General features: G+C 36.8%; 1 protein-coding gene across 6 annotated transcripts in view; it reads right to left on the bottom strand.

Annotated features, from left to right (window-relative positions):
- ADK (adenosine kinase) overlaps positions 1-26,070 on the bottom strand; it is a 599,984-nt gene that overhangs the window by 90,972 nt on the left and 482,942 nt on the right. For 5 of the 6 annotated variants that reach the window (XM_055275674.2, XM_055275676.2, XM_063637609.1 and 2 more), the window contains one exon: positions 21,650-21,764. The exons of the other annotated variant lie outside the window; for it this stretch is intronic. In XM_055275674.2, coding sequence (XP_055131649.1) covers positions 21,650-21,764 — 115 coding nt within the window. The remainder of the gene's footprint in view (positions 1-21,649; positions 21,765-26,070) is intronic. 6 annotated transcript variants of the gene reach the window in all.

A 26,070-nucleotide genomic window follows, 5' to 3' on the forward strand; every position in this document is an offset into this window, starting at 1 on the left:
TGGGCTATGTATTTTTTCTATTTAATAATAAAAAAATGTATTCAATAGGGACCTTTTGGTTAGGCTCTAATGCCATAGCCTATAGTAAAACAATTCCCAGACCACATGATCCTGAAGAGGAGGGGAAAACAATAAAGTAGGCCTGAAACTCAGGAGAGGAAATACTCTACTCAAGGTATTTGCCAGATTTGTCAGGAAGCAGGACAAGAGGCCAAGACACCAAGTATAAGGCATCCATAAGGCAGAGTAGTGATTGTGCTAGTTGTATGGTACACAAAACAGATAAAATTTGGAGTTCAGAACCCATTAATGAGTAGGGATCTCATAAACACACCAGGATTTCAGTTGAGATTCCAGGAGGGCCATGGTATACAAGTGGAAGCAAATGAGAAGTAGACTGCGTCTTACAAAAACTATAACCCAACCTTGAGGTGGCTTAGTCCTAGATCTAATTGGACTCTACACTAACAGAAGCTCTATAATTTATTATGGACAATGTTTAACATTTGATAAAAAATTATCAGGCAAACCAAGAAACAAGCCCCAAAAGGAAATACAAACCAAACCAAACAAAAACAAAAACAAAAAAACAGACCTATATACTACCCAAAGTGATCTGCCAATTCAATACAACCCTTATCAAAATACAAATGACATTCTTCACAGAAATAGAAAAAATATTCTAAAATTTCTATGGAATCATAAAAGACCCTAAATGGTAAAAACATCCTGAGAAAGAAGAACAAAGCTGGAGGTATCATACTATCAGACTTCAAAATATATGACAAAGCTACAGTAACCAAAACAGCATGTTACTGGCATAAAAACGGATACAAAGACCAATGGAACAGAACAGAGAACCCAGAAATTAATCCACATATCTACAGTCAACTGATTTTTGACAAAAGCACTAAGAATAGTCACTGGAGAAAGCACAGTTTCTTCAATAAATGATGCTGGGAAAACTAAATATGCATCTAGCCATATGCATAAGAATGGAACTAGACTCCTAGCTCTCACCCTCTGTAAAAAATAAAACTACTAGAAGGAAACATAAGGGAAACGCTTCAAGACATTGGTCTGGGAAAATGTTTTATGAGTACAACCTTTATGAGTACAACCTTTTATAAGCACAGGCAACAAAAACAAAAATAAATGGGATTATGTCAAACTGAAAAGCTTCTGTATAGCAAAGGAAACAATCAACAGAGTGAAAAGACAACCTGTGGAACAGAAAAAAATACTTACAACCTACTCATCTAATCAGATAGGGAATTAATATCCAGAATATACAAGGAACTTAAACATCTCAACAGTAAAAAAACAAACAAACAAATAAAAACAAACAAAAAAACTCTACTCTGTTTAAAAAATGGGCAAATGACCTGAACAGGCATTTCTCAAAAGAAGATATATAAATGGCCAAAAAAATGGGAAAAAAGCTCATTATCACTAATCATCAGGAAAATGCAAATCAAAACCAGTGAGGTATCATCTCACCCCAGTAAGAATAGCTATTATTAAAAAGAAAAAAAAAAAAGCAAATGTTGGTGAGGATGCAAAGAAAAGAAACAAACAGAACTACCATATGATCCAGCAATCCCACTATTGGGTATTTCTCCAAAGGAAAGGAAATTAGTACGTTAAAGAGACATTTGCACCCCCATGTTTACTACAGCATTATTCACTATAGCCAAGACATGAAATCAACCCAAATGTCCAACAACAGATAAATGGATAAAGAAAGTGTGGTATATATACATGATCAAATACTACTTATCTATAAAGAAGAATGAAATCCTGTCATTCACCATAACATGGATGGAACTGTAAGACATTATGTTACATGAAATAAGCCAGGGACAGAAAGTTAAACACTATGTATTCTCACTCATAAGTGGAAGCTAAAAAAAGTTGATCTCACAGAAGTAAAACGTAGAACAGAAGATATTAGAGGCTGGGAAGGGTAAGAAGAAGGAGGCAATAGGGAGAGATTTTTTAAAGTATATAAAATTAGAGCTAGATAGGAGGAATAAATTCTAGTGTTCTACAGCACTGTAGGATAACTACAGTTAATAATATATTACATAGTTTCAAATAGTGAGAAGGAGGATATTGAATGTTCCCAATACAAAGAAATGATAAATGTTTGAGATGATGGACATACTAATTGCTCTGCTCTGATCACCATACATTATATATATCAAAACATCACAATGGGCAGGGCATGGTGGCTCACGCCCATAATCCCAGCAAGTTGAGAGGCCAAGTTGAGAGGATCGTTTAAGCTCAGGAGTTTGAGACCAGCCTGGGCAACACAGTGAGACCTCATCTCTAATAAAAATAAAAAAAATTAGCCAGGTGTGGTGACACGTGCCTGTAGTCCCAGCTACTCAGGAGGCCGAGGTGGGAAAATCGCCTGAGCCTGGAAGATACAGGTTGCAGTGAGCTGTGATCATGCCACTGTACTCTGGCCTTCTGGCCTGGGTGACAGAGCAAGACCCTCTCTTAAAACACCAAACCCATCACTATATACCCCATAAATATTTGCAATTATTATGTGGAAATTAAAAAAAATCTTTAAAAACCAGACCTACAAATGACTGAGATATTGCAGTTTTCAGACACAGAATTTATTACTACTATGATTAATATGTTAGAAAAAAATAGATGACAAGGTAGAGGATTATACTATAGAACTAGGATGAATAAGAAATAATCAGATTCTTTAGAAAATAAAAAAAGGGACTATTGAAATAAAGTATCTACTAGATTTTTTTTTTTTTTTGAGACAGAGACTTGCTTTGTCTCCCAGGCTGGAGTGCAGTGGTGCAATCGTGGCTCACTGCAACCTCTGCCTCCTGGGTTCAAGCAATTCTCCTGCCTCAGTCTCCCGAGTAGCTGGGAGTACAGGCACCTGCCACCATGCCCAGGTAATTTTTCTATTTTTGGTAGAGACAGGGTTTCACCATGTTGCCCGGGCTGGTCTTGAACTCCTGGCCTCAAGTGATCTGCCCACCTTGGCCTCCCAAAGTGCTGGGATTACAGGCATGAGCCACTGCACCCAGCTGCACTGGATGTTTTGAAATGCAGATGGGACAAAGCAGAAGAGAGAATCAGGGAACTAAATGCCAGGTCAGTGCAAAATATACAGCCTGAAGCTTGGGGAGGAAAAGGGGTAAAAATACAAAAAAAAAAAAAAAAAGAAAAGAGCATAAAAGGCATATGGGATACAATGAAAAGACCTAGTATATGTATAACTAGATTCCCAAGTATAAACAGTTCTAGTATCTAAAGAGATAATGGCTGAGAATTTTCCAAATCTGATGAAAGTCATCAATCACAGATTCAAGAAGCACTAAAAATCCCAGCAGGATAAATAAAAGGAAAACCAGAACTAAGGATAAAGTTTGACAAATTCTAAAAAGCAGCTAGAGAAAATACAAATATTATATATAAAAGAGCAGAATAAGAGTAACAGCTGACTTCTCAACAAAAATAAGAGAATCCAAAAGATAATAGAAGGCCATTTATAAAGAACTCAAAAAGTGTAACTCCCAACATAGAGAACTATACACATTGAAAGGCAAAAGGAAACTTTCATACAAACAAAAACTGAGAATTCAGGCTGGGCATGGTGGCTCACACCTGTAATCCCAGCACTTTGGGAGGCCGAGGTGGGCAGATCACTTGAAGTCAGGAGTTAGTGACCAGCCTGGCCAACATGGCAAAACCGTCTCTACTAAAAACACAAAAACTAGCTGGGTATGATGGCGCATGCCTGTAATCCCAGCTACTCAGGAGGCTGAGGCATGAGAATTACTTGAAACTGGAAGGTGGAGGCTGCAGTGAGCTGAGATCACACCACTGCACTCCAGCCTGGGCAACAGGGTGAGACTGAGAAGCTAAAAGAGAAGAAAAAAAAAAAATACTTGATCAATCCAAAAACAGCAGGAAAGGAGAGAAAAAAGAAGATACACATGTGAGACAGAACAAGAAGAGTAAGATGTAAGATATGAACACAAATACATTAGTAACTTATATTAAATATAAACAGGCCGATTAAAATATGAAGATTGTCAGAATTAATTAAAAAACAACAGAAGTCATATCAGAACACAGAAAGGTTGAAAATAAAGGAATGAAAAAAGAGATATCATGTAAACACTAACCAATAGAAAGCTGGCATAGACATTAAGGCAAGATGCATCATTAGAGATTAGGAAGGACATTTCATAAGGTAAAAGGTTCAATGCATCAAGAAGACGTGAGAATTCTAAATTTATATACACTTAGTAAGATAGCTTTAAAATACATAAAGCAAGGCTGGCATGGTGGCTCATGCCTGTAATCCCCACACTATGGGAGCCCAAGGTGGGTGCATTGCTTGAGCCCAGAAGTTCGAGACCAGCCTGGGCAAGACAGTGAGACCTTGTCTCTTCAAAAAATTTAAAAAATTAGCATGGTGGTACGTGCCTGTAATCCTAGCTACTTGGGAAGCTGAAGTGGGAGGACTGTTTGAGCCCAGGAGGTGGAGGCTGCAGTGAGCCTGGATAGCACCACTGCACTCCAGCCTGGGTGACAGGATGAGACCCTCTCTCAAAAAAACAAACAGAAAACAAAATAACATCACATCAAATCCAATAAGATATTAAAAAGATATGTCAATGTTGGCATTATTCCAAGAATGCAAAGGTGAAATATTTTTCCATAATCAATCTGTAATTCACACATTAAAAGAAAAAAGGGAAAAAAATCATATTTTGCATGCAAAAACATTATCTGATGAAATTCAACAACTATTCATGATTTTAAAAAAATCTCTTAAGAACAAAACAAAAACTCTTAGCAAACTATTAATGGAAAGAAATTTCCTTTATCTGATAGAGTATCTACAAAGAGACTATAGCAAACATTATCCTTTTTCATAAAATATTGAAGGTTTTTTAACTGATAATTGGGAATAGACAAAGGTGCTCACTATAATCATTTCAATTTACTTGTATTCTACCTGTCTTACTGTGCTAACTAGTGTAGTAAGAAAAAAAGTACTGTATGAGAATGGAAAAGTAGAAATGCAATTATTTTTATTCACAGATGGTATAATTATATGCATAGAAAATGCAAAATAATTATCTGATATGTTATTGCAGTTAATATGTGAAAAAGATCATTATTTAAAAATCTATATACCAGTAAAAAACAAATAGAAACAGAAACCTAAAAGGATGCCATTTAAATATAGATAGCATCGAAAACCTAAGAATCTTAGAAAAGATACATATACAAGACCTTTACACTGAAAAGAAAAAAACATCCTGAGAAAAATTAAAGACTGCATAAATAGAGGAAAATATGGATTGGAAGACAAAACACTGTAAAGAAATAAGTTTTCTCCAAATTGACTTGCAGATTCAATATAATCTGAAAAAAATTCTAGTAAGGAATTTTTAAAAAATTTCTTTGGTGACAATTAACAGGCCAGTTCTAGAATTTAAGTAGAAATGCGAAGAGCCAAGAAAAGCCAGGATAATCTTGAAGAACAAACTCAGAAGACTGACACTGCCAGATAAAAAGACTGATTATAAACCTAAGTTATCAGGAGAGTGTGCAATTGGTAAAGGATAGAGAATGAGGACAATGAAATAGCCTAAAAAAAGACTCACCCATATAAGGTCATCTGAAACGTGACAAAGGTGTCAATGTAATGCAGTTAGGGAAAGGATATTCCTGTCAATGAATGATGCCGGGTCAATTGGTTATTCATATGGGCAAAATAGATGAATCATTCTCCCTACCCTACACCTTATATATATAAAAATTAATCTTAGATGAATTGTGCTAGTTGAAAAAAGTAAAAGAATAGAAGTTTTAGAAAAAAACAACAGAAGAATATCTTCACAAGTTTGAGATATGCCATGATTTTCTTTAAAGGAATATGAGAAGCACTAATCATAAGGGGAAAACATTATGAATTGCACTATATTAAAACCAAGAACTTTTGTTTATCAAAAGATACCATGAAGACAGTGAAAATGCAAGCCACAGAGTAGCAGGAGATATCTACGATACATTTATCTAACAAAAGACTTGCATACAGGCTGTAAAAAGAATTCTAAATCAATGAGACAACTCAATATGGGCAAAAGACCCCAACAGCAATACAATCAAAGAAGATATCCAAATGCCAGTAAGCAAGGCCAGGCACGGTGGCTCACGCTTGTAATCCCAGCACTTTGGGAGGCCAAGGCAGGTGGATCACTTGAGGTCAGGAGTTCAAGACCAGCCTGGCCAACATGGTGAAACCCCGTCTCTACTAAAAATTAAAAAATGAGCCGGGCATGATGGTGGGCGCCTGTAGTCCCAACTATTCAGGAGGCCGAGGCAAGGGAATAGCTCGAACCCAGGAGGTGGAGATTGCAGTGAGCTGACATCGTGCCACTGCACTCCAGCCTGGGCAACAGAGTGAGGCTCCACCTCAAAAAACAAAACAAAACTACACACAAAAAAACAAATGCCAGTAAGCAGATGAAAAGGAGCTCCATCTCACTACACATCAGAAAAATTCCAATCAAAATCATTATGAGGTCTATTACATACTCATCAGAATGGCTAAAATTAAAAAGATGGATAGTAGCAAATACTGGTAGAGATGTGGAACAATTAGTGCCATCTCATAAAATTGGGGGAGTTTATATTGGTACCATCCTTGCAAATCCGGAACTGAAAAATGTAACTCTTTGGTATCATAACTATGGTGGTGGTTACATGATCTTATGCATTTGTCAAAACCCACAGAACTTGACACTACAAAAAGTGAATTTTATTTATTGAGAAAATAAAATCCCAGGATGTGAAAAGAAACCAAAATGGAATACTCTTAACAAATGACCCTACCTCTATTACAAATGAATAATGTAACCATAATGAGTGGATGAAATAAAAGAACTAATTTACTTTGGATAACTATATATTGACTGGACACTATTGGGCTACAGAAAAAAAGAACTGTAAGCAAATATTATACTCTAAAGGGTAAATCTCTTTCTCATACAAGGGTATGGGCCAGCAATTCAAAACTACTTTAGGATAAAACAAATAAGTAAATACATTTTAGATAATGAGAGCCAGAATTTTCAATGTCAAAGGAAGAAGTTGTAAAAAAGGAAGAATGAAGGCTAGAATGAACCTTGTGTTGCTGGACTGAAATAAAAGTTATCGGTATGACTTCATGTTTTAAAAATATATAAACATATAGATACAGAAATAAATATAGATGAGTATACACAGGTTATTATACATACATATATTGCCAAGTTCTGTTTGCTAAGAGGGCCTAGAAGCAAAGACACTCAAGGAACAAAGAGCATATATAGAGCACAGTTACAGGTTTCTAAAAACCTTTCTTCAATAAAGGGAACCAGGGTTCCTTGGAGAAATAGTTGATTACAGGACTGAAGTGGAGAAAATACAACGTGAGCCCGAGGGATCTTATGTTGTCAAAAAGTAAGAAAGTGCACAAAAATGGACAAAAGTCTACATACTGAGTGGTTCCATTTCAAAAACAGGCAAAGCTAACTGTCAGTAGTAGAAGCTAAGACAATGGTTACCTTCGGTGGGGATCAAGATTAGGAGGGGGCACAAGGAGAAGCTTCTAAAGTGCTATAAATATTGTATTTCCTGATCTGGTTATAGCTACACAGGTCCATCCACTTAATGAAAAGTTGTATCAATTTTGTACGCACAACATACTTCAATACAAACCGTACAAGGTGGTCTACAGTCTGTGGTGGTGGTTACATGTTATTTAGTAACATATTTGTGGGTTTTACTATATGTAATCTATATCTCAACAAATCTGACTTAAACATCCCTCCAGAAATCAGTGCTATAATAGGGCTTATATCTGCTTAGGATAGGCTGCCTCTTATTTTGCCTTCTAGCAGGATCCTTTTCAATAAAAAGGTGAGAGTTGAAAGAAGTCTCATTTCTTCAGGCTTGAGATCACTGAACTAAATGAACCACATCCCAAAGATACTACTTTGTCAAAAATGTGACAGGTCCACATGTTATTCTAAATTATTTTTGACCAATTAATTAAAGGAGTTTATCTTTTGTGATTACAATAATCTAAAAATGGAACATGAGCTAATAACTTAGTAACGTACATTCATAGGTGAGAAATATATTTTCTCTAAGATCTTACCTGGTAAGAACTTTTTTCTATGAATGCCATACAAGACATTTTAAAACAATGCCACTTAGTTTATTCTATCTTTACCATCACCAATCTATGCCAACAAGATTATCATTAAAAATTGATTTGGCTGTAGTAGAGACATTTTCAAAATGATTTATATTAATATTTTGAGTCGGGATCATGTGCTGACATTATTCTTCCAATGCTGAGACTGTTTTCCTTTAGAGTTTGCATTTTCTAATGCACATTTTCTGAACTTTACGTCTACCAGAATTGCAAATCACATTGACCTTTTCTGAGTAATGGGCAGCACTGAATGTTTTCATAGAACATGAAAACTTAACTAGCAGATGAGGTAACACATTTCTTTAAGGACTCAGGAACATGAAGACAAGTAACGTCGATAACCCCGTTTATTTAAAATAAAATGACAAAGGGCATTGGGATGTAACTTAGTTAAATTACAAGCACTTCAAAGGTAGGAGACTATTTAAAGTAAACTGTAGATTGCCTGTAAGTGTGGATGGATTTTGAAGGATCAAAAAAAGAAGCATTTCCCAAGGCCTGAGTTATTGAAGAACTAGACCCTTAGCTGTTAAAAGGTTCTGTTTTCGTTATTCCACCGGATCATGGAACTTGCAGCATTATTAAATCACCTAATCCAGTGATTCTCAAAGTGACAGGTGGAGGATAGACAGCATTGCTCTATCACCTAAGGGAACATTTTCAACCATACAGAATCCTACACTCCCCTTGCCCCAGACTGTACTGCCCGCATTCTCAAACATCTCCTTGAAGATGTATTTTCTAATACTCCTCACAGGGTTGTATCAGATTGAAAGAAAGGTGCTTTTAAGAAGGCAGGGCAGCTGAATAGCCAAAGCAATCCTAAGCAAAAAACGAAGCCAGAGGCATCACATTACCTGACTTCAAACTATACTACTAGGGTATAGTAACCAAAATAGCATGGTATTGGCACAAAAATAGACACATAGATCAATGGAACAAAATAGAGAACCCAGAAGTAAAGCCACAAACCTACAACCAACTGATCTTAAACAAAGTCAATAAAAATAAACAGTGATGAAAGGACACTCAATTCAATAAATGATATTGGGAAAACTGGCTAGCCATATGCAGAATAATGAAATTGGACCCCTACCTCTCACCATATACAAAAATTAACTCAAGATAGACTAAAGACTTACACATAAAACCTCAAACTATAAAAATCCTAGAAAAAACCCAGGAGAAACTATTTTGCACATAGGCCTAGGCAAAGAATTTATGACTAAGACCTCAAAAGCAAATGCAACAAAAACAAACATTGACCACTGTAACTTAACTAAAGGGTTTCTGCACAACAAAAGTAACTATCAACAAAGTAAACAGACAGCCTACAGAATGGGAGAAAATATTTGCAAACTATGCAACCAACAAAGGACTAATATCCATAATCTATAAGGAACCTAAACAAATTAACAAGAAAAACCCAAACAACTCCATTAAAAAATAGGCAAGGGACATGAACAAATGCTTCTCAAAATAAGACATACAGCTGGGCATGGTGGCTCACGTCTGTAATCTCAGCACTTTGCAAGGCTGAGGCAGAAGAACTGCTTGAACCCCAAGAAGTATGAGACCAGCCTGAGCAACATAGCAAGGCCCTTTCTCTATAAAACACAAATAAATCAATAAAATTTTTTAAAATGGGAACATAGAAGCAGCCAACAAACATATGAAAAATGTTCCACATCACTAATAATCAGAGAAATGCAAATTAAAACCACAATGAGGTATCATCACACTAGTTAGCACAGCTATTATTAAAAAGTCAAAAAATTACACATTGGCGAGGATACCGAGAAAAGGAAACACATACTGTTGGTGGGAATGTAAGTTAGTTTGGCCCCTGTGGAAAGCAGTTTGGAACTTTCTCAAAGAACTAAAAACAGGATTACCATTCAGTCCAACAACCCCACTACTGGGTATCTACCCAAAGTAAAAGAAATTGTTCTGCCAAAAAGATACCTGCATTCTTATGTTTATTACAGCACTATTCATAATGGCAAAGTCATGGAATCAAGCTAAGTGTCCATCAACAGTGGACTGGATAAAGAAAGTGTGGTACATATACACCATGGAATACTATGCAGCCATAACAAAGAAGGAAATAATGTCCTTTGCAGCAGCATAGATGCAGCCAGAGGACATTATCCAAAGTGAATTAACCCAGAAACAGAAAACCATATGCTCCACACTCTCACTTATAAGTGGGAGGTAAACAATGGGTATACATGGACATAAAGGGGGAGGCAGGAAGTGGGTGGGGGTGAGTTGAAAAACTACCTATAGGGTATTATATTCACTATTTGGGTGACGGGTTCAATAGAAGCCCAAACCCCAGCCTTATGTAATATACCCATGTAACAACTCTGAAAAAGTATCACACCCTCCCTCAATTCTAAAATTAAAAAAAAAAGTACTGTATTTACCAAAAACACACTAGGTGATTTTGATGTGATAGCACCAGTCTTCCAGTTGAAAACATCTGACTTAATATATTTTCTCCCTTTGTGAAAAATTACAATTGAAACAAGAAGTCTGGTGTTCAGAAAAGTCTACAATTTAGGCCAGGTGTGGTGGCTCACACCTGCAATCCTAGCATTTTAGGAGGGAGGCCTAGGAAGGCAGATTACTTGAGCTCAGGATTACTTGAGCATGGGCAACAAGGCAAAACCCAGTCTCCACCAAAGAAAAAATACAAAAAATTAGCTGGGCAGGGTGGTAGGCACCTGTAGTCCCGGCTACTTAGGAGGCTGGGAAGGGAGGATCGCTTGAGCATGGTTGAGGTTCCTGTGAGCCATGATTGTGCCACTGTACTCCAGCTTGGGCGACAGAGCGAGGCCTGGTCTTAAAACAAACAAAACAGAAAAATCTACAATTTATTTTTCAGTGGACCTATTTAATTGGAAACACATTATTTCCAATTCAGAACAAAAATCGTATTGCTTTCTCCAATTTTTGGTGATTTATTTAGTATAGAAACTTGGGGAAGTTAAACTTTCTATAAAGCACTATATATGTGTTTACATACATATATATATTTACTTTTTTACTACAATGCTTAATATAATAAGGTGTTATTGTATGAAGATCTCATTAGTAGTTGCTCTCCAGCAGGTAAAGAACATGTTAGTTTTTCCAGTTTATAAACACAGAAATGATTTCCTTCACCTTACTGACAAGTTATTCAACAGATTCATTCAACATTTACAAAGAGGATCAAAATGGACAGTCATCTTTTCTGCCTTCACCCCCAGCATCTTACTCCTTAGGTCAATTTTTTTTAAATTGAAAAATAAGCTTAAAAAATAAAAATATACATAAAATTTAACATTTTAAGCATTGTTGAATATACAGCTCAGTGCCATTGTACATTCATATTATTGTGCAATTATCACTACCCATCTTTACAACTTTTTCATCCTGCAAAACTGAAACTTTTTACCCATTAAACAATAACTTCCTATTCAGCCCTCCCCCAGCCCCTGGCTAACATCATTCTACTTTGTCTATAAAAGCTAACTACTCTAGGTATGTCACATAAATGGAATCACACAGTAATTATCCCATTGTGACTGGCTTATTTCACTTAGCATAATGTCTTCAAGGTTCATCTATATTGTAGTGCATGTTAGGATTTCCTTCTTTTATAAAGCTGAATAATATTCCTTTGTATGTATATATCACATTTTATTTATCTGTTCATCTGTTGATGGACACTTGGATTGCTTCTACCTTTTGGTTATTGTGAATAATGCTGCTATGAAGATGGGTGGACATATATCTGTTTAGGTTCCTGCTTCAATTATTTTGGACATATACTCAGCTATGGAATTGCCCAGCCTGTTACTCTTAATATTCTTCAGTGCCCAGCACTCCCTTGAAAATTTTTTTCGAACTCAATTAACCTGCAAGGGCTGAAACAATGATTGGTATGTGACAGAACCTCTAGGGTAGATGGAAACTCAATCTGAAAGAGGTATGACCCATAAAACAGGGTGAGCGGAAAATACTTTAGATTTACAGGCAATTTAAAGAATTAAATTTATAAAATAGGAGAAAGTAGTTTATATATATCATATCTCAAAAGGAGATAGGTCTGTAGAATAAAATTCCAAGGAAACATTTTGATACATTATTGCTAAGTACTGCAAACTTAACAGTGTGATCATTTAAAAATAGGTTTGGGTGGCTGGCAAGATGGCTGAATAGGAACAGCTCTGGTCTGCACCTCCCAGCGAGGTCAACCCAGAAGGTGGAGAATTTCTACATTTCCAACTGAGAGTCCTGGCTTATCTCACTGGGACTGATTAGACAGTGGGTGCAACCCACGGAGGGCGAGCGGAAGCAGGGTGGGGCGTTGCCTTACCGGGGAAGCGCAAGGGGTGGAGAACTCCCTCCCCTAATCAAGGGAAGCCATGAGGGATTGTGCTGTGAGAAATGGTGCACTCTGGCCCAGATACTACACTTTTCCCATGGTCTTCACAACTCGCAGACCAGGAGATTCCTTCAGGTGCCTATACCACCAGGGCCCTGGGTCTCAAGCACAAAACTGGGCTGCTGTTTGGGCAGACACGGAGCTAGCTGCAGGAGTTTTTGTTCATACCACAGTGGCGCGTGGAACAGCAGTGAGACAGAACTGTTTACTCCCCTGGAAAGGGGGATAAAGCCAGGGAGCCAAGTGGTCTAGCTCAGCAGATCCCGCCCCGACGGAGCCCAGCAAGCTAAGATTTACTGGCTTGAAATTCTCGCTGCCAGCACAGCAGTCTGAAGACCTGGGATGCTCAAGCTTGGTGGGGGGAGGGGCGACTGCCATTACTGAGGCTTGAGTAGGCGGTTTTCCCCTCACAGTGTAAACAAAGATGCAAACAAAGTTCGCAAAAAAAGTTTGAACTGGGTGGAGCCCACTGCAGCTTGGAAAAGCCACTGTAGCCAGACCGCCTCTCTAGATTCCTCCTCTCTGGGCAGGGCATCTCGGAAAGAAAGGCAGCAGCCCCAGTCAGGGGCTTATAGATAAAACTTCCATCTCTCTGGGACAGAGCACCTGGGGGAAGGAACAGCTATGGGCACAGGTTCGGCAGACTTAAACTTTCCTGGCTACTGGCTCTGAAGAGAGCAGCAAATCTCCCAGCACAGCGCTCGAGCTCTGCTAAGGGACTGACTGCCTCTGGGTCCCTGACTCCCATGCCTCCTGACTGGGAGATGCCTCCCAGCAAGGGTCGACAGACCCCTCATATAGGAGAGCTCCAGCTAGCATCTGGCGGGTGCCCCTCTGGGACAAAGCTTCCAGAGGAAGGAACAGGCAGTAATCTTTGCTGTTCTGCAGCCTCTGCTGGTGATACCCAGGCAAACAGGGTCTGGAGTAGACTTCCAGCAAACTCCAGCAGACCTGCAGCAGAGGGGCCTGACTGTTAGAAGGAAAACTAACAGAAGAAAGGAACAGCACCAACATCAACAAAAAGGATGTCCACACAAAAACCCCATCCGAAGGTCACCAGCATCAAAGACCAAAGGTGGATAAATCCAGGAAGATGAGGAAAAACCAGTGCAAAAAGGCTGAAAATTTCAAAAACCAGAATGCCTCTTCTCCTCCAAAGGATCACAACTCCTCACCAGCAAGGGAACAAAACTGGACGGAGAATGAGTTTGACAAATTGACAGAAGTAGGCTTCAGAAGGTGAGTAATAACAAATTCCGCCAAGCTAAAGGACCATGTTCTAACCCAATGCAAGGAAGCTAAGAACCTTGAAAAAAGGTTAGAGGAATTGCTAACTAGAATAACCAGTTTAGGGAAGAACATAAATGACCCGATGGAGCTGAAAAACACAGAATGAACACTTCGTGAAGCGTACACAAGTATAATAGCCAAATTAGTCAAGCAGAAGAAAGGATATCAGAGATTGAAGGTCAACTTAATGAAATAAAGCATGAAGACAAGATTAGAGAAAAAAGAATGGAAAGGAACTAACAAACCTCCAAGAAATATGGGACTATATGAAAAGACCAAACCTACACTTGACTGGTGTGCCTGAAAGTGATGGGGAGAATGGAACCAAGTTGGAAAACACTGTTCAGAATATTATCCAAGAGAGCTTCCCCAACCTAGCAAGACAGGCCAATATTCAAATTCAGGAAATACAAAGAACACCACAAAGATACTCCTTGAGAAGAGCAACCCCAAAACACATAATTGTCAGATTCACCAAGGTTGAAATGAAGGAAAAAGTATTAAGGGCAGCCAGAGAGAAAGGTCGGGTTACCCACAAAGGGAGACCCATCAGACTGACAGCTGATTTCTCTGCAGAAACCCTATAAGCCAGAAGAGAGTGAGGGCCAACATTCAACATTCTTAAAGAAAAGAATTTTCAACCCAGAATTTCATATCCAGCCAAACTAAGCTTCATAAGCAAAGGAGAAATAAAATCCTTTACAGACAAGCAAATGCTGAGAGATTTTGTCACCACCAGGCCTGCCTTACAAGAGCTCCTGAAGGAAGCACTAAATATGGAAAGGAAAAACTGGTACCAGCCACTGCAAAAACATACCAAATTGTAAAGACCATCAAGACTATGAAGAAACCACATCAACTAACGGGCAAAATAACCAGCTAGCATCATAATGACAGGATCAAATTCACGCATAATATATTAACCTTAAATGTAAATGGGATAAATGCCCCATTTGAAAAACACAGACTGGAAAATTGGATAAAGAGTCAAGACCCATTGTTGTGCTGTATTCAGGAGACCCAACTCATGTGCAAAGACACACGTAGGTTCAAAATAAAGGGATGGAGGAATATTTACAAAGCAAGTGGAAAGCAAAAAAAAAGCAGGGGTTGTAATCCTAGTCTCTGATAAAACAGACTTTAAACCAACAAAGATCAAAAAAGACAAAGAAGGGCATTACATAATGGTAAAGGGATCAATTCAACAAGAAGAGCTAACTATCCTAAATATATATGCACCCAATACAGGAGCACCCAGATTCATAAAGCAAGTTCTTAGAGACCTACAAAGAGACCTAGATTCCCACACAATAATAGTGGGAGATTTTAACACCCCACTGTCAATATTAGATCAACGAGACCGAAAATTAACAATGATATTCAGGACTTGAATTCAGCTCTGGCCAAGCAGACCTAATAGACATCTACAGAACTCTCCACCCCAAATCAACAGAATATACATTCTTCTCAGCACCACATCGCACTTATTCTAAAATTGACCACATAATTGCAAGTAAAACACCCCTCAGCACATGCAAAATAATGGAAATCATAAACAGTCTCTCAGACCACAGCGCAATCACATTAGAACTCAGGACTAAGAAACTCACTCAAAACCACACAACTGCATGGAAACTGAACAATCTGTTCCTGAATGACTACTGGGTAAATAATGAAATTAAGGCAGAAATAAATAAGTTCTTTAAAACCAATGAGAACAGAGACACAATGTACCAGAATCTCTGGGACACAGCTAAAGCAGTGTTAAGAAGGACATTTATGGCACTAAATGCCCACAGGAGAAAGCAGGAAAGATCTAAAATCAACACCCTAACATCACAATTAAAAGAACTAGAGAAACAAGAGCAAACACATTCAAAAGCTAGCAGAAGGCAAGAAATAACTAAGATCAGAGCAGAAGTGAAGGAGTTAGACACAAAAAATCCTTCCAAAAATCAATGAATCCAGGAGCTGATTTTTTCAAAAGATTAACAAAATAGATAGACTGCTAGCTAGACTAATAAAGAAGAAAAGAGATAAGAATCAAACAGACACAATAAAAAATGATAAAGGGGAGATCACCACTGATCCCACAGAAATATAAACTACCATCAGAGGATACTATAAACATCTCTACGCAAATAAACTAGAAAATCTAGAAGAAATGGATACATTCCTGGACACATACACCCTCCCAAGACTAAACCAGGAAGAAGTTGAATCCCTAAATAGACCAATAACAAGTTCTGAAACTGAGGCAGTAATTAATAGCCTATCAACCAAAAAAAGCCCAGGAGCAGACAGATTCACAGCTGAATTCTATCAGAGGTACAAAGAGGAGCTGGTATCATTCCTTCTGAAACTATTCCAAACAATAGAAAAAGAGGGACTCCTCTCTAATTTATTTTATGAGGCCAGCATCATCCTGACAGCAAAACCTGGCAGAGACAACAAAAAAAGAAAATTTCAGGCCAATATCCCTGATGAACATTGATGCAAAAGTCCTCAATAAAATTATGGCAAACTGAATCCAGAAGCACATCAAAAACCTTATCCATCATAATCAAATCGGCTTCATCCCTGGGATGCAAGGCTGGTTCAACATATGCAAATTAAGAAACGTAATCCATCACATAAACAGAACCAGTGACAAAAGCCACATGATTATCTCAATAGATGCAGAAAAGGCCTTCGATAAAATTCAACACTCCTTCATGCTAAAAACTCTCAAAAAACTAGGTATTGATGGAACATATCTCAAAATAATAAGAACTATTTATGACAAACCCACAGCCAATATCACGCTGAATGGGCAAAAGCTGGAAGGATTGCCTTTGAAAACCGGCACAAGACAAGGATGCCCTCTCTCGCCACTCCTATTCAACATAGTATTGGAAGTTCTGACCAGGGCAATCAGGCAAGAGAAAGAAATAAAGGGTATTCAAATAGGAAGAGAGGAAGTCAAATTGTCTCTGTCTGCAGATGACATGACTGTATATCTAGAAAACCCCAGCGTCTCAGCCCAAAATCTCCTTAAAGCTGATAAGCAACTTGAGCAAAATCTCAGGATACAAAATCAATGTGCAAAAATCACAAGCATTCCTATATACCAATAATAGACAAACAGGGAGCCAAATCATGAGTGAACTCCCATTCACAATTGCTACAAAGAGAATAAAATACCTAGGAATACAACTTAACAAGGGATGTGAAGGACCTCTTCAAGAACTACAAACCATTGCTCAAGGCAATAAGAGAGGACACAAACAAACAGAAAACCATTCCATGCTCACGGATAGGAAGAATCAGTATCATGAAAATGGCCATACTACCCAAAGTAATTTACAGATTCAATGCTTTCCCCATCAAGCTACCATTGACTTTCTTCACAGAATTAGAGAAAATTAAATTTCATATGGAACCAAAAAAGAGCCCATATAGCCAAGACAATCCTAAGCAAAAAGAACAAAGCTGGAGGCATCATGCTAACCTGACTTCAAACTATACTATAAGGCTACAGTAACCAAAACAGCATGGTACTGGTATGAAAACAGATATATAGATCAATGGAACAGAACAGAGGCCTCAGAAATAATGCCACACATCTACAACCATCTGATCTTTGACAAATCTGACAAAAACAAGCAATGGGGGAAAAGAATCCCTATTTAATAAATGGTGCTGGGAAAATTGACTAGCCGTATAGAGAAAACTGAAACTGGACCCCTTCCTTACACCTTATACAAAAATTAACTCAAGATAGATTAAAGACTTAAACCTAAAACCTAAAACCATAAAAACCCTAGAAGAAAACCTAGGCAATACCATTCAGGACATAGGCATGGGCAAAGACTTCATGACTAAAACACCAAAAGTCATGGCAACAAAAGTCAAAACTGACAAATGGGATCTAATTAAACTAAAGAGCTTCTGCACAGCAAATGAAACTATCATCAGAGTCAATGGGCAACCTACAGAATGGGAGAAAATTTTTGCAATCTATCCAGCTGACAAAGGGCTAGTATCCAGAATCTACAAAGAACTTAAACAGATTTACAAAAAACAAACAAACAACCACATCAAAAAGTGGGCAAAGGATATGAACAGACACTTCTCAAAAGAAGGTATTTATGCGGCCAACAAACACATGAAAAAAAGCTCATCATCCCTGGTCATTAGAGAAATGCAAATCAAAACCACAATGAGATACCATCTCATGTCTGTTAGAATGGTGATCATTAAAAAGTCATGAAACAACAAATGCTGGTGAGGATGTGGAGAAACAGGAACGCTTTTACACCATTGGTGGAAGTGTAAATTAGTTCAACCATTGTGGAAGACAGTGTGGCGATTCCTCAAGGATCTAGAACCAGAAATACCATTTGACCCAGCAATCCCATTACTGGGTATATACCCAAAGGATTATAAATCATTCTACTATAAAGACACATACACATGTACGTTTATTGCAGCACTATTCACAATAGCAAAGTCAACCCAAATGCCCATCAATGATAGACTGGCTAAATAAAATGTGGCACATATACACCATGGAATACTATGCAGCCATAAAAAGGATGAGTTCATGTCCTTTGCAGGGACATGGATGAAGCTGGAAACCATCATTCTCAGCAAACTAACACAGCAACAGAAAACCAAACACCACATGTTCTCACTCATAAGTGGGAGTTGAACAATGAGAACACACGGACACAAGGAGGGCAACATCACACACCAGGGCCTGTTGGGGGGTGGGGGAGCTCAGGGAGGGATAGCATTAGGAGAAATGCCTAATGTAGATGATGGGTTGATAGGTGCAGGAAACCACCATGGCATGTGTATACCTATGTAACAAACATGCACATTCTGCACATGTATCCCAGAACTTAAAGTATAATAAAAAAAATAGGTTTAAGGCACAATGATTCCTAATTAGTCTTTTAATATGTGTGTTAGCACTGCCTTGTGCCATTTTGGAATGTCACTTATGGTAAATTAAGGGACACTTTCCCTCCCTATCTTCCATTAGTATTTTAATGCTAGGAGGTGGGAAAAAGCTGATCCATATTCAAGAGGAAAGGAGGGAAAACAATAACAAATTGGCATCTCTTTTGTGAATTGCCCCACAGGCCAAGCATTTTTATGTTCTTAATCATTATTAAATGGCTTAACATGACACCCAGAGCCTGGCAAATGATTGCATCCTGACATGAGAACGAATTACAAATGAAATGAAAGATCAAGCCGTATTAGAGGACTGCCTCTGGGAAATGAAAATCTTTAATTCTCTTTTATTATTGACATTTATTTGGCTGCAATGAATAACAACATAGCAAAGAGATTCAGCTACGCTTGTGCACTGAATAGCTTATCCCAGGGCTCAAAACTGCATTAACATTTATCATGTTTGCTTTTGTAGCTGACACCACTGAACAGATTCTCTATCCATCTTGTATTTATCATGCGTTGCAGATATAGTGCATCCTCTGATTTAAGTTCATTTTCATATGGTAGGAACAGCAAAGATTAGCCAGTGTCTTTCCTCAAATAAATTCCATCTTGTAAGCATTCCTAAGAATGGCTTAATAGATTTAATAAAGAATAAAATGAGTTCACAAGGAAATACAGTCACAGGATGGGGAGGTTAATTTTCAATTTTGGGAAAACTGCAAATTCACAATGAGGAAGACACTTGTACAGTATGTATATCTAGAATATACAAAGACTTAAAATGAATGTCTCCACAAAGAGCAACCAAAGAATATTTTGTAAATCTGAAGGTATTACTACAATTCCTATAAGAAGCCTGTATGTTTTTCACTTTTCTAAACTGTTCACTGCTAAGACAGGAATAATCCTTATACTATAGGAAGAAAGCAATTCAGATAGTTTATATCAATGCAGGGATATCTTTTCATGGTTTCTTTTCTCTCTTGTGCAAATTAACAACGTGGTTCTTCTTGCCACCACAACAAAAGATTGCTAGTACTTGTGCCTTTTCTTACTTGATCCTCTTTGACTCTATTGATCTCCGTTCTTTTTTTTTTTTTTTTTTTTTTGGAGACAGGGTCTTGGTCTGTCACCGATGCAGAGGTGCAGTGGAGAGATCATAGCTCAACACAGCCTTGAACTTCCGGGCTCAAGTGATCTTCTTGCATCAGCCTCCCAAGTAGCCAGGACTATGGGCATGTGTCACTACTCCCTCAGCTAATTTTTTTTTTTAATTTTTTTTTGTAGAGATGAAGTCTTGCTGTTACCAAGGCTGGTCTCCAACTCCTGGGATCAAGCAATCCTCCCACCTTGACTTCCCAAGGTGCTAGGGTTACAGGTGTGAGCCACTGTGCCCACTTGTCCTCCTTTCTTTTAATCCTTCCTAGAATTTAAGGATTAGCAAGGATATCAATGTGTCTTGGGAAAGCCACTCAACATCTCTGAATCTTGTTTCAAATTTTTTTTAAAAAACTTTTCTTTCTTTTTTTAAAGTTTTAATTATGGATAATTTAAAACATATCCACAAGTGGAGATAATAGCATAATGATGCCCCCATATATGCACTGTCTAGCTTCAACAATTAATTCATTACCAGTCTCATTTCATTTATACCCTCACTGAATTACTTTGAAGCAAATACTTTTTGAAACAAATCTCTGAATCTTGCTTTTGACTATTCTGAAATAAGAAAGTTGATCTATATGTATCTATGTATCCTATAACATCATGTTATAAACCTCAAATATAAAGAATAAAATTTATTTTAAAAAAGAAAGAAAGAAAATATCTTGACAGTAATTTCATCTTTGATTTGTTTCAGGCTTTATGTTTAATTCAACACAAATGTACTTCATATTCACTATAACATCTTTTTTCAAGATTTGCTGATCTCCTGAGTCAATACAATCCATATAATTTGCACCAATAGGTAATAACTATAATTATATTTTACTTTGTACTTATATTTTATGAATATTATTTTAAGTCCCAGTTAGATCTTTAAGGTTCCTATTTTATATTTCAGTGTTCAGCAGAGTACTGAACAAACACATAGGTAATACTAAATTGCTCCAGTTTACAATAACTAATCAACTGATTGGTTTTAATCTGAATGGTACAGACAGAATTAAAACGTTTATATTTTGGTTTTAATAGTGGGTAGCTCCATATTAACACTATTAATCATTTTAATCAATAACACGTTTGCTTACTAGATGAAATTCCTATTTTATGAGTGTTATAAAATAGATGGTAAAATAAAACAAAAAATGGGATTTTCTTCTTGAAGGAAAAATGGAAAATGTAACTTAGTTCTGGATTTTATTTGTTCATAATTGAGTAAATTTATTTTACTCTAGTGCAGGTATTTTATAAATGAAATGTATTCTTTTTTTCAGGAAAGATATTTCTTGATTGACAAAATCCCCAAGATAACTAAGTAAATAAATTATATCAAAGTGGTTTATTTAACTAAATGTTAATAAACTATCTTCTTGAACATGAAATCTTTTCTACTGAGATACAGGGTAGAAATATTTATTAAAATAAAATATTTTATTTTATATATAGTATATGTATATTGTATATATTAGAAAGAATATAGAATTTTTTTTAATTGATTAATCTCCATAATACTAGATTCATCACACATTTCCCACATGTACCTGTAGCCATTATAGTGTCATCTCTCCCTTGGGTGAAGATCACGATTCGCTGCCTCTTTGAGTTCATCTTTGGCAGGGCTTGTGTCTTTTTGGCTATCTCTTTAATGTCTTTAGTCTATTAATAGAAGGAAGGAAAAAATTCTCATGACCAATAAAATAAAACAAAACTTTATTAGTAGATTAACAATTTAGCTTCTATTGATCAAAATAAGAGACCTGCATATCTATTGAGACATTAAAAATTTCTTTAACCATATACAAAAGTAAATAGAATAGCACAGTGACTTCCAAGGAACCCATCAATGAGCTACACAAATTTAAAATGTATGATGAATCTTATTTCACCTATATCCTCATCCACTTGCTTTTCAGATTATTCTAAAGTAAACCCCAAGAACTATATATAATTTCATCTATAAATGTTTTAGTATATATCTTTGAAAGGTAATGATAAACATAACCACAAAACTATTATCATACTTCAAAAATTATTAACAATGACTAAGTATCAGCAAATATCCAGGCAGTTTTCAAATTCCCAATTAAAGAGAGGTTTTTATAAAGAGGAAAATTTAATTATTTTAGAGGTTTACAGAACATAATTATGCTGACTTTGGAAAAAATAGTTCTTATAATGTCAATTTTTCAAAGGACTGATTTGAGAGAAAGAAATGCTAGTCCTTTCCTACAAAGACTTAATTTTCTTTAAAAAAGATAAAGTTTAAAAAATGACAAATTAATTGTCAAACTCTGATGCTGTTTTCACACCACATAGGCCATAAAGTTTTACTGAAATCTTTATTGAAGTTTTCTGAAATCTTGAAACCTAACTCTTGAGCTAAAGGCAGAGGTTTTAGAATCATCTTTTCAACCATTTTGGATAATTTGAAAATCCACATCTGTATTCCGTGGGCTTTTAAAACTGTCCATAGTTTTGGTCTTTGCTAACAAAACTAGTTTTTTCTATCACTATGCAGTTTCAAATAGTTATAGAGAAAGAAACACCTATCAGAGGGGAAATATAGCTGAGTGGCATAAATAAAGTATATATAAGAGAACAAATAGAATATATGAGAGAGAACACTTAGGCAAGCAAAGCAGACAAGTCACAATTGTTTGCAATGGTTACAAACATCACCAGAAACTGGCATTTTTAAAGGGATGACAATTTGTGGTGAAATATTTTTATATTGTTTGTTCATTCAATATTTAATAAATTCCAGATAATATATGAAGCTAAGCTTCTAATATACCTAACAGGATGACTTCTAGAGGACAGTTGTTTCTGAAAAGAATAGCCATTTGTAATAGGACAGTGCTGCTGACTTTTCAAACATGCTGACTATTTCGCTTTCGGTTGCTTATTTTAGAACAGGACTAAGCCTGAACTCTGATAAGATGAGAAGAAATTCCCTCAGTTTCAGGAGACAGACTTTTAGAAATGACTAGTAACAGCTGAAAGGACCAAAAAATGCCATGTAATGCCTTCACTCACCTAAATAAGTGTACACATATAATTAAAATGACTCATGTATATTTTGTCAATTTCCTTAGCACAAATATATTTTACTACTATAGGATTTTTGCTTGTGATTAAGTACAGCTCATATTTAATAAAGATAAGAGACAAACACATTCACTTTATCATCTTGAAAGCAGAATCTTATGAATGTACTAGATGTTATTTAAAAGAAAGTCTTTCTTCAAGGTGGTATAAGGAATAAATTAAGAATCAGATTCTGGCTGGGTATAGTGGCTCACGCCTGTAATCCCAGCACTTTGGGAGGCTGAGGCGGGCAGATCACGAGGTCAAGAGATGAAGACCATCCTGGCCAACATGGTGAAATCCCATCTCTACTAAAAATACAAAAATTAGTTGGGCATGGTGGCACGTGTCTGTAGTCCCAGCTACTTGAGAGGGCTGAGGCAGGAGAATCGCTTGAACCCAGGAGGCAGAGGTTGCAGTGTGCAGAGATCGTGCCACTGCACTGCAGCCTGGTGACAGAGCAAGACACCATCTCAAAAAAAAAAAAAAAAAAAAAAAAAAAAAAAAGAATAAGATTCCATGGTTGCTTTCTACCAACCCTGTGAGAAGACTTATTTTGTTGAGAGCTTTGGTAATTTAATCAAAGAAACGTTTCTTATGTCTCAAATTAAACCTCATAAAACGGCAATTAAAGGACAAAATAAACTTTCCAAGTACAAAACATAATTCTTCCCAGATGTATGTAAAACTTTATTTCTCCTTCTACAGTAATTCCTCTCCTCTGTCCCCAATAGGTTCTTCTCCCTTACACTTAAGCTCACACATCTTAACAAACAATGAAATTACAAGGACTTTTAGAATATGACAGGCTTGGATTTACTATTGTATGATTTCGGGCAGATTAATAAACCTTTCTAAGCTCCATTTCCTCATCTACAAAACTAAAAATGTTCACGTTAAAAGATTTTGAGGGATAAGTATGCTAAGATTAGTGGGCAAAAGATGAAAGAAAACAGGATATTTACAGTCTCAAAGTATGTCCCCCTAAGATATTCATTACAAAAGGAAAAATCATAATATTATAGTAGAGAAAATGGACAGACATCACCTTAACCCAGATAGATCAGTTTAGTGATGCTAAAATTAGTGGATAAAATATAATGTTTCCATAGCCCCAAAGTAGTATCTCCTCCAAGATATTTATTAAATACAATGGGAATTACAGAGGATAAACTAGCAAACACCACCTAAACCTAGTGATAAAGGTTTAGCATCACCAACAATAAGAAACTGTGACACTGTGTACCTCCCTGATATGATGCACCAAGAAAGGAACATCACTTCTGTGGTTTTCCTGCCAAAAATGCCTAATCTCAATGTAATCATGAGAAAACATCAGACAAACTCAGATGGAAGGACATTCTACAAAATGACTGACCAATACTTTCAAAAGTATAAAGTTCACAAACAACAAGAGTGAGGAACTGTCACAGATTAGAAGAGACTAAGGAGACATGACAAATATGCAATGTGGGATTCGATTCTGGAACAGAAAAAGGAAACTAGAGAAAAAACGGTTGAAACCAGAATAAAGCCTGTATATAGTTCAGTTATTGTAGTTCAATGTTAATTTTCTGTTATTCATTATACTTTGGTTATGTAAGATGTTAATATTAGGGGAAACTGGGTGAAGGGTATGTGGGAATTCTGTACTATTTTTGTAATTTTTCTAAGACGAAAGTTATTTTAAAATAAAAAGTTAAAAACTGTTGTGAGGATGAAAGAAGATGAGGTAAGTGAAATAGCTTAATGCAATATTCAGCACATGCTAAGAACTTAAATATTAATTTATTTCCTCTAATTACTCTCATCTTCATACTCTCTAAAATGGTTACATCCTTAGGTTGCCCCAAAATCGCTAGAAAAGGCTTCAAGAGTTTTGAGTATGGAACATTCAATTATACTATCTATAAGGAAGAAGATGAAGACAGGGAGGAGTAAGAAGTATGAGTTGAAAGCTCATAAAATTGAGCTATGAGCCATGTACATAGCTCTAAAGTGCTCATTAAATCTTAACTTCTCTAGTCAGTAGGTACTATTATTATCCCTGTTTTATAGATGAAGAAACTAAAAGCCATGTATAAAGCTCTAAAGTATTCATTAAGGTAAAGTGTGGTGGCTCATGACTGTAATCCCAGCACACTGGGAGGTGGAGGCGGATGAATCGCTTGAGCCTAGGAGTTTGAGACTAGCCTGGGCAACGCAGTAAAACTTCATCTCTACAAAAAAAATACAAAAATTTGCTGGGTGTGGTGGCATGCGCCTATAGTCCCAGCTACTTAGGAGGCTGAGGTAGGAGGATGGCTTGAGCCTGGGAGACAGAGGTTTCAGGGAGCTGAGATCACACCACTGCACTCCAGCGTGGGCGACAGAGCCAGATCCTGTCTCAAAAAAAAAAAAAAGAGAGAGAGAGATTGAGAGAGAGAATGACATTGGAATTTTGATAGGGATTGCACTGAATCTACAGATTGCTTGAGCCCAGGAGGCAGAGGTTGCAGTGAGCTGAGATTGTATCATTGCATTCCAGTCAGGGCAAAAGAGTGAGGCTGTCTCAAAACAGTCAATCAACCAATCAATAAAATAAAGTACTCATTAAATCTGAACTACTCTAGGCAGTAGGTACTAATACAATATACCATTTTATAGATGAAGAAACTGAGTCAGAGACGTTAAGTAATGTGCCTAAGGTCATAAATATAAGTAGTGGAGAACAGACTAGCACCCACAGTCTGACTCCAAGGATAATACACTTAACCATTATTATAGTGCTTCTATAAATGCTAGCAATGTGCTTTTTGTTGTTTTTTATCACAAAACTATAGCATGTTCATCCTAAACCATTTTCCTACCACATTCACAAGTAATTCCTGATCTT

Source organism: Symphalangus syndactylus, chromosome 4, assembly GCF_028878055.3.
Source record: "Symphalangus syndactylus isolate Jambi chromosome 4, NHGRI_mSymSyn1-v2.1_pri, whole genome shotgun sequence".
Taxonomy (NCBI): Eukaryota; Metazoa; Chordata; class Mammalia; order Primates; family Hylobatidae; genus Symphalangus; species Symphalangus syndactylus.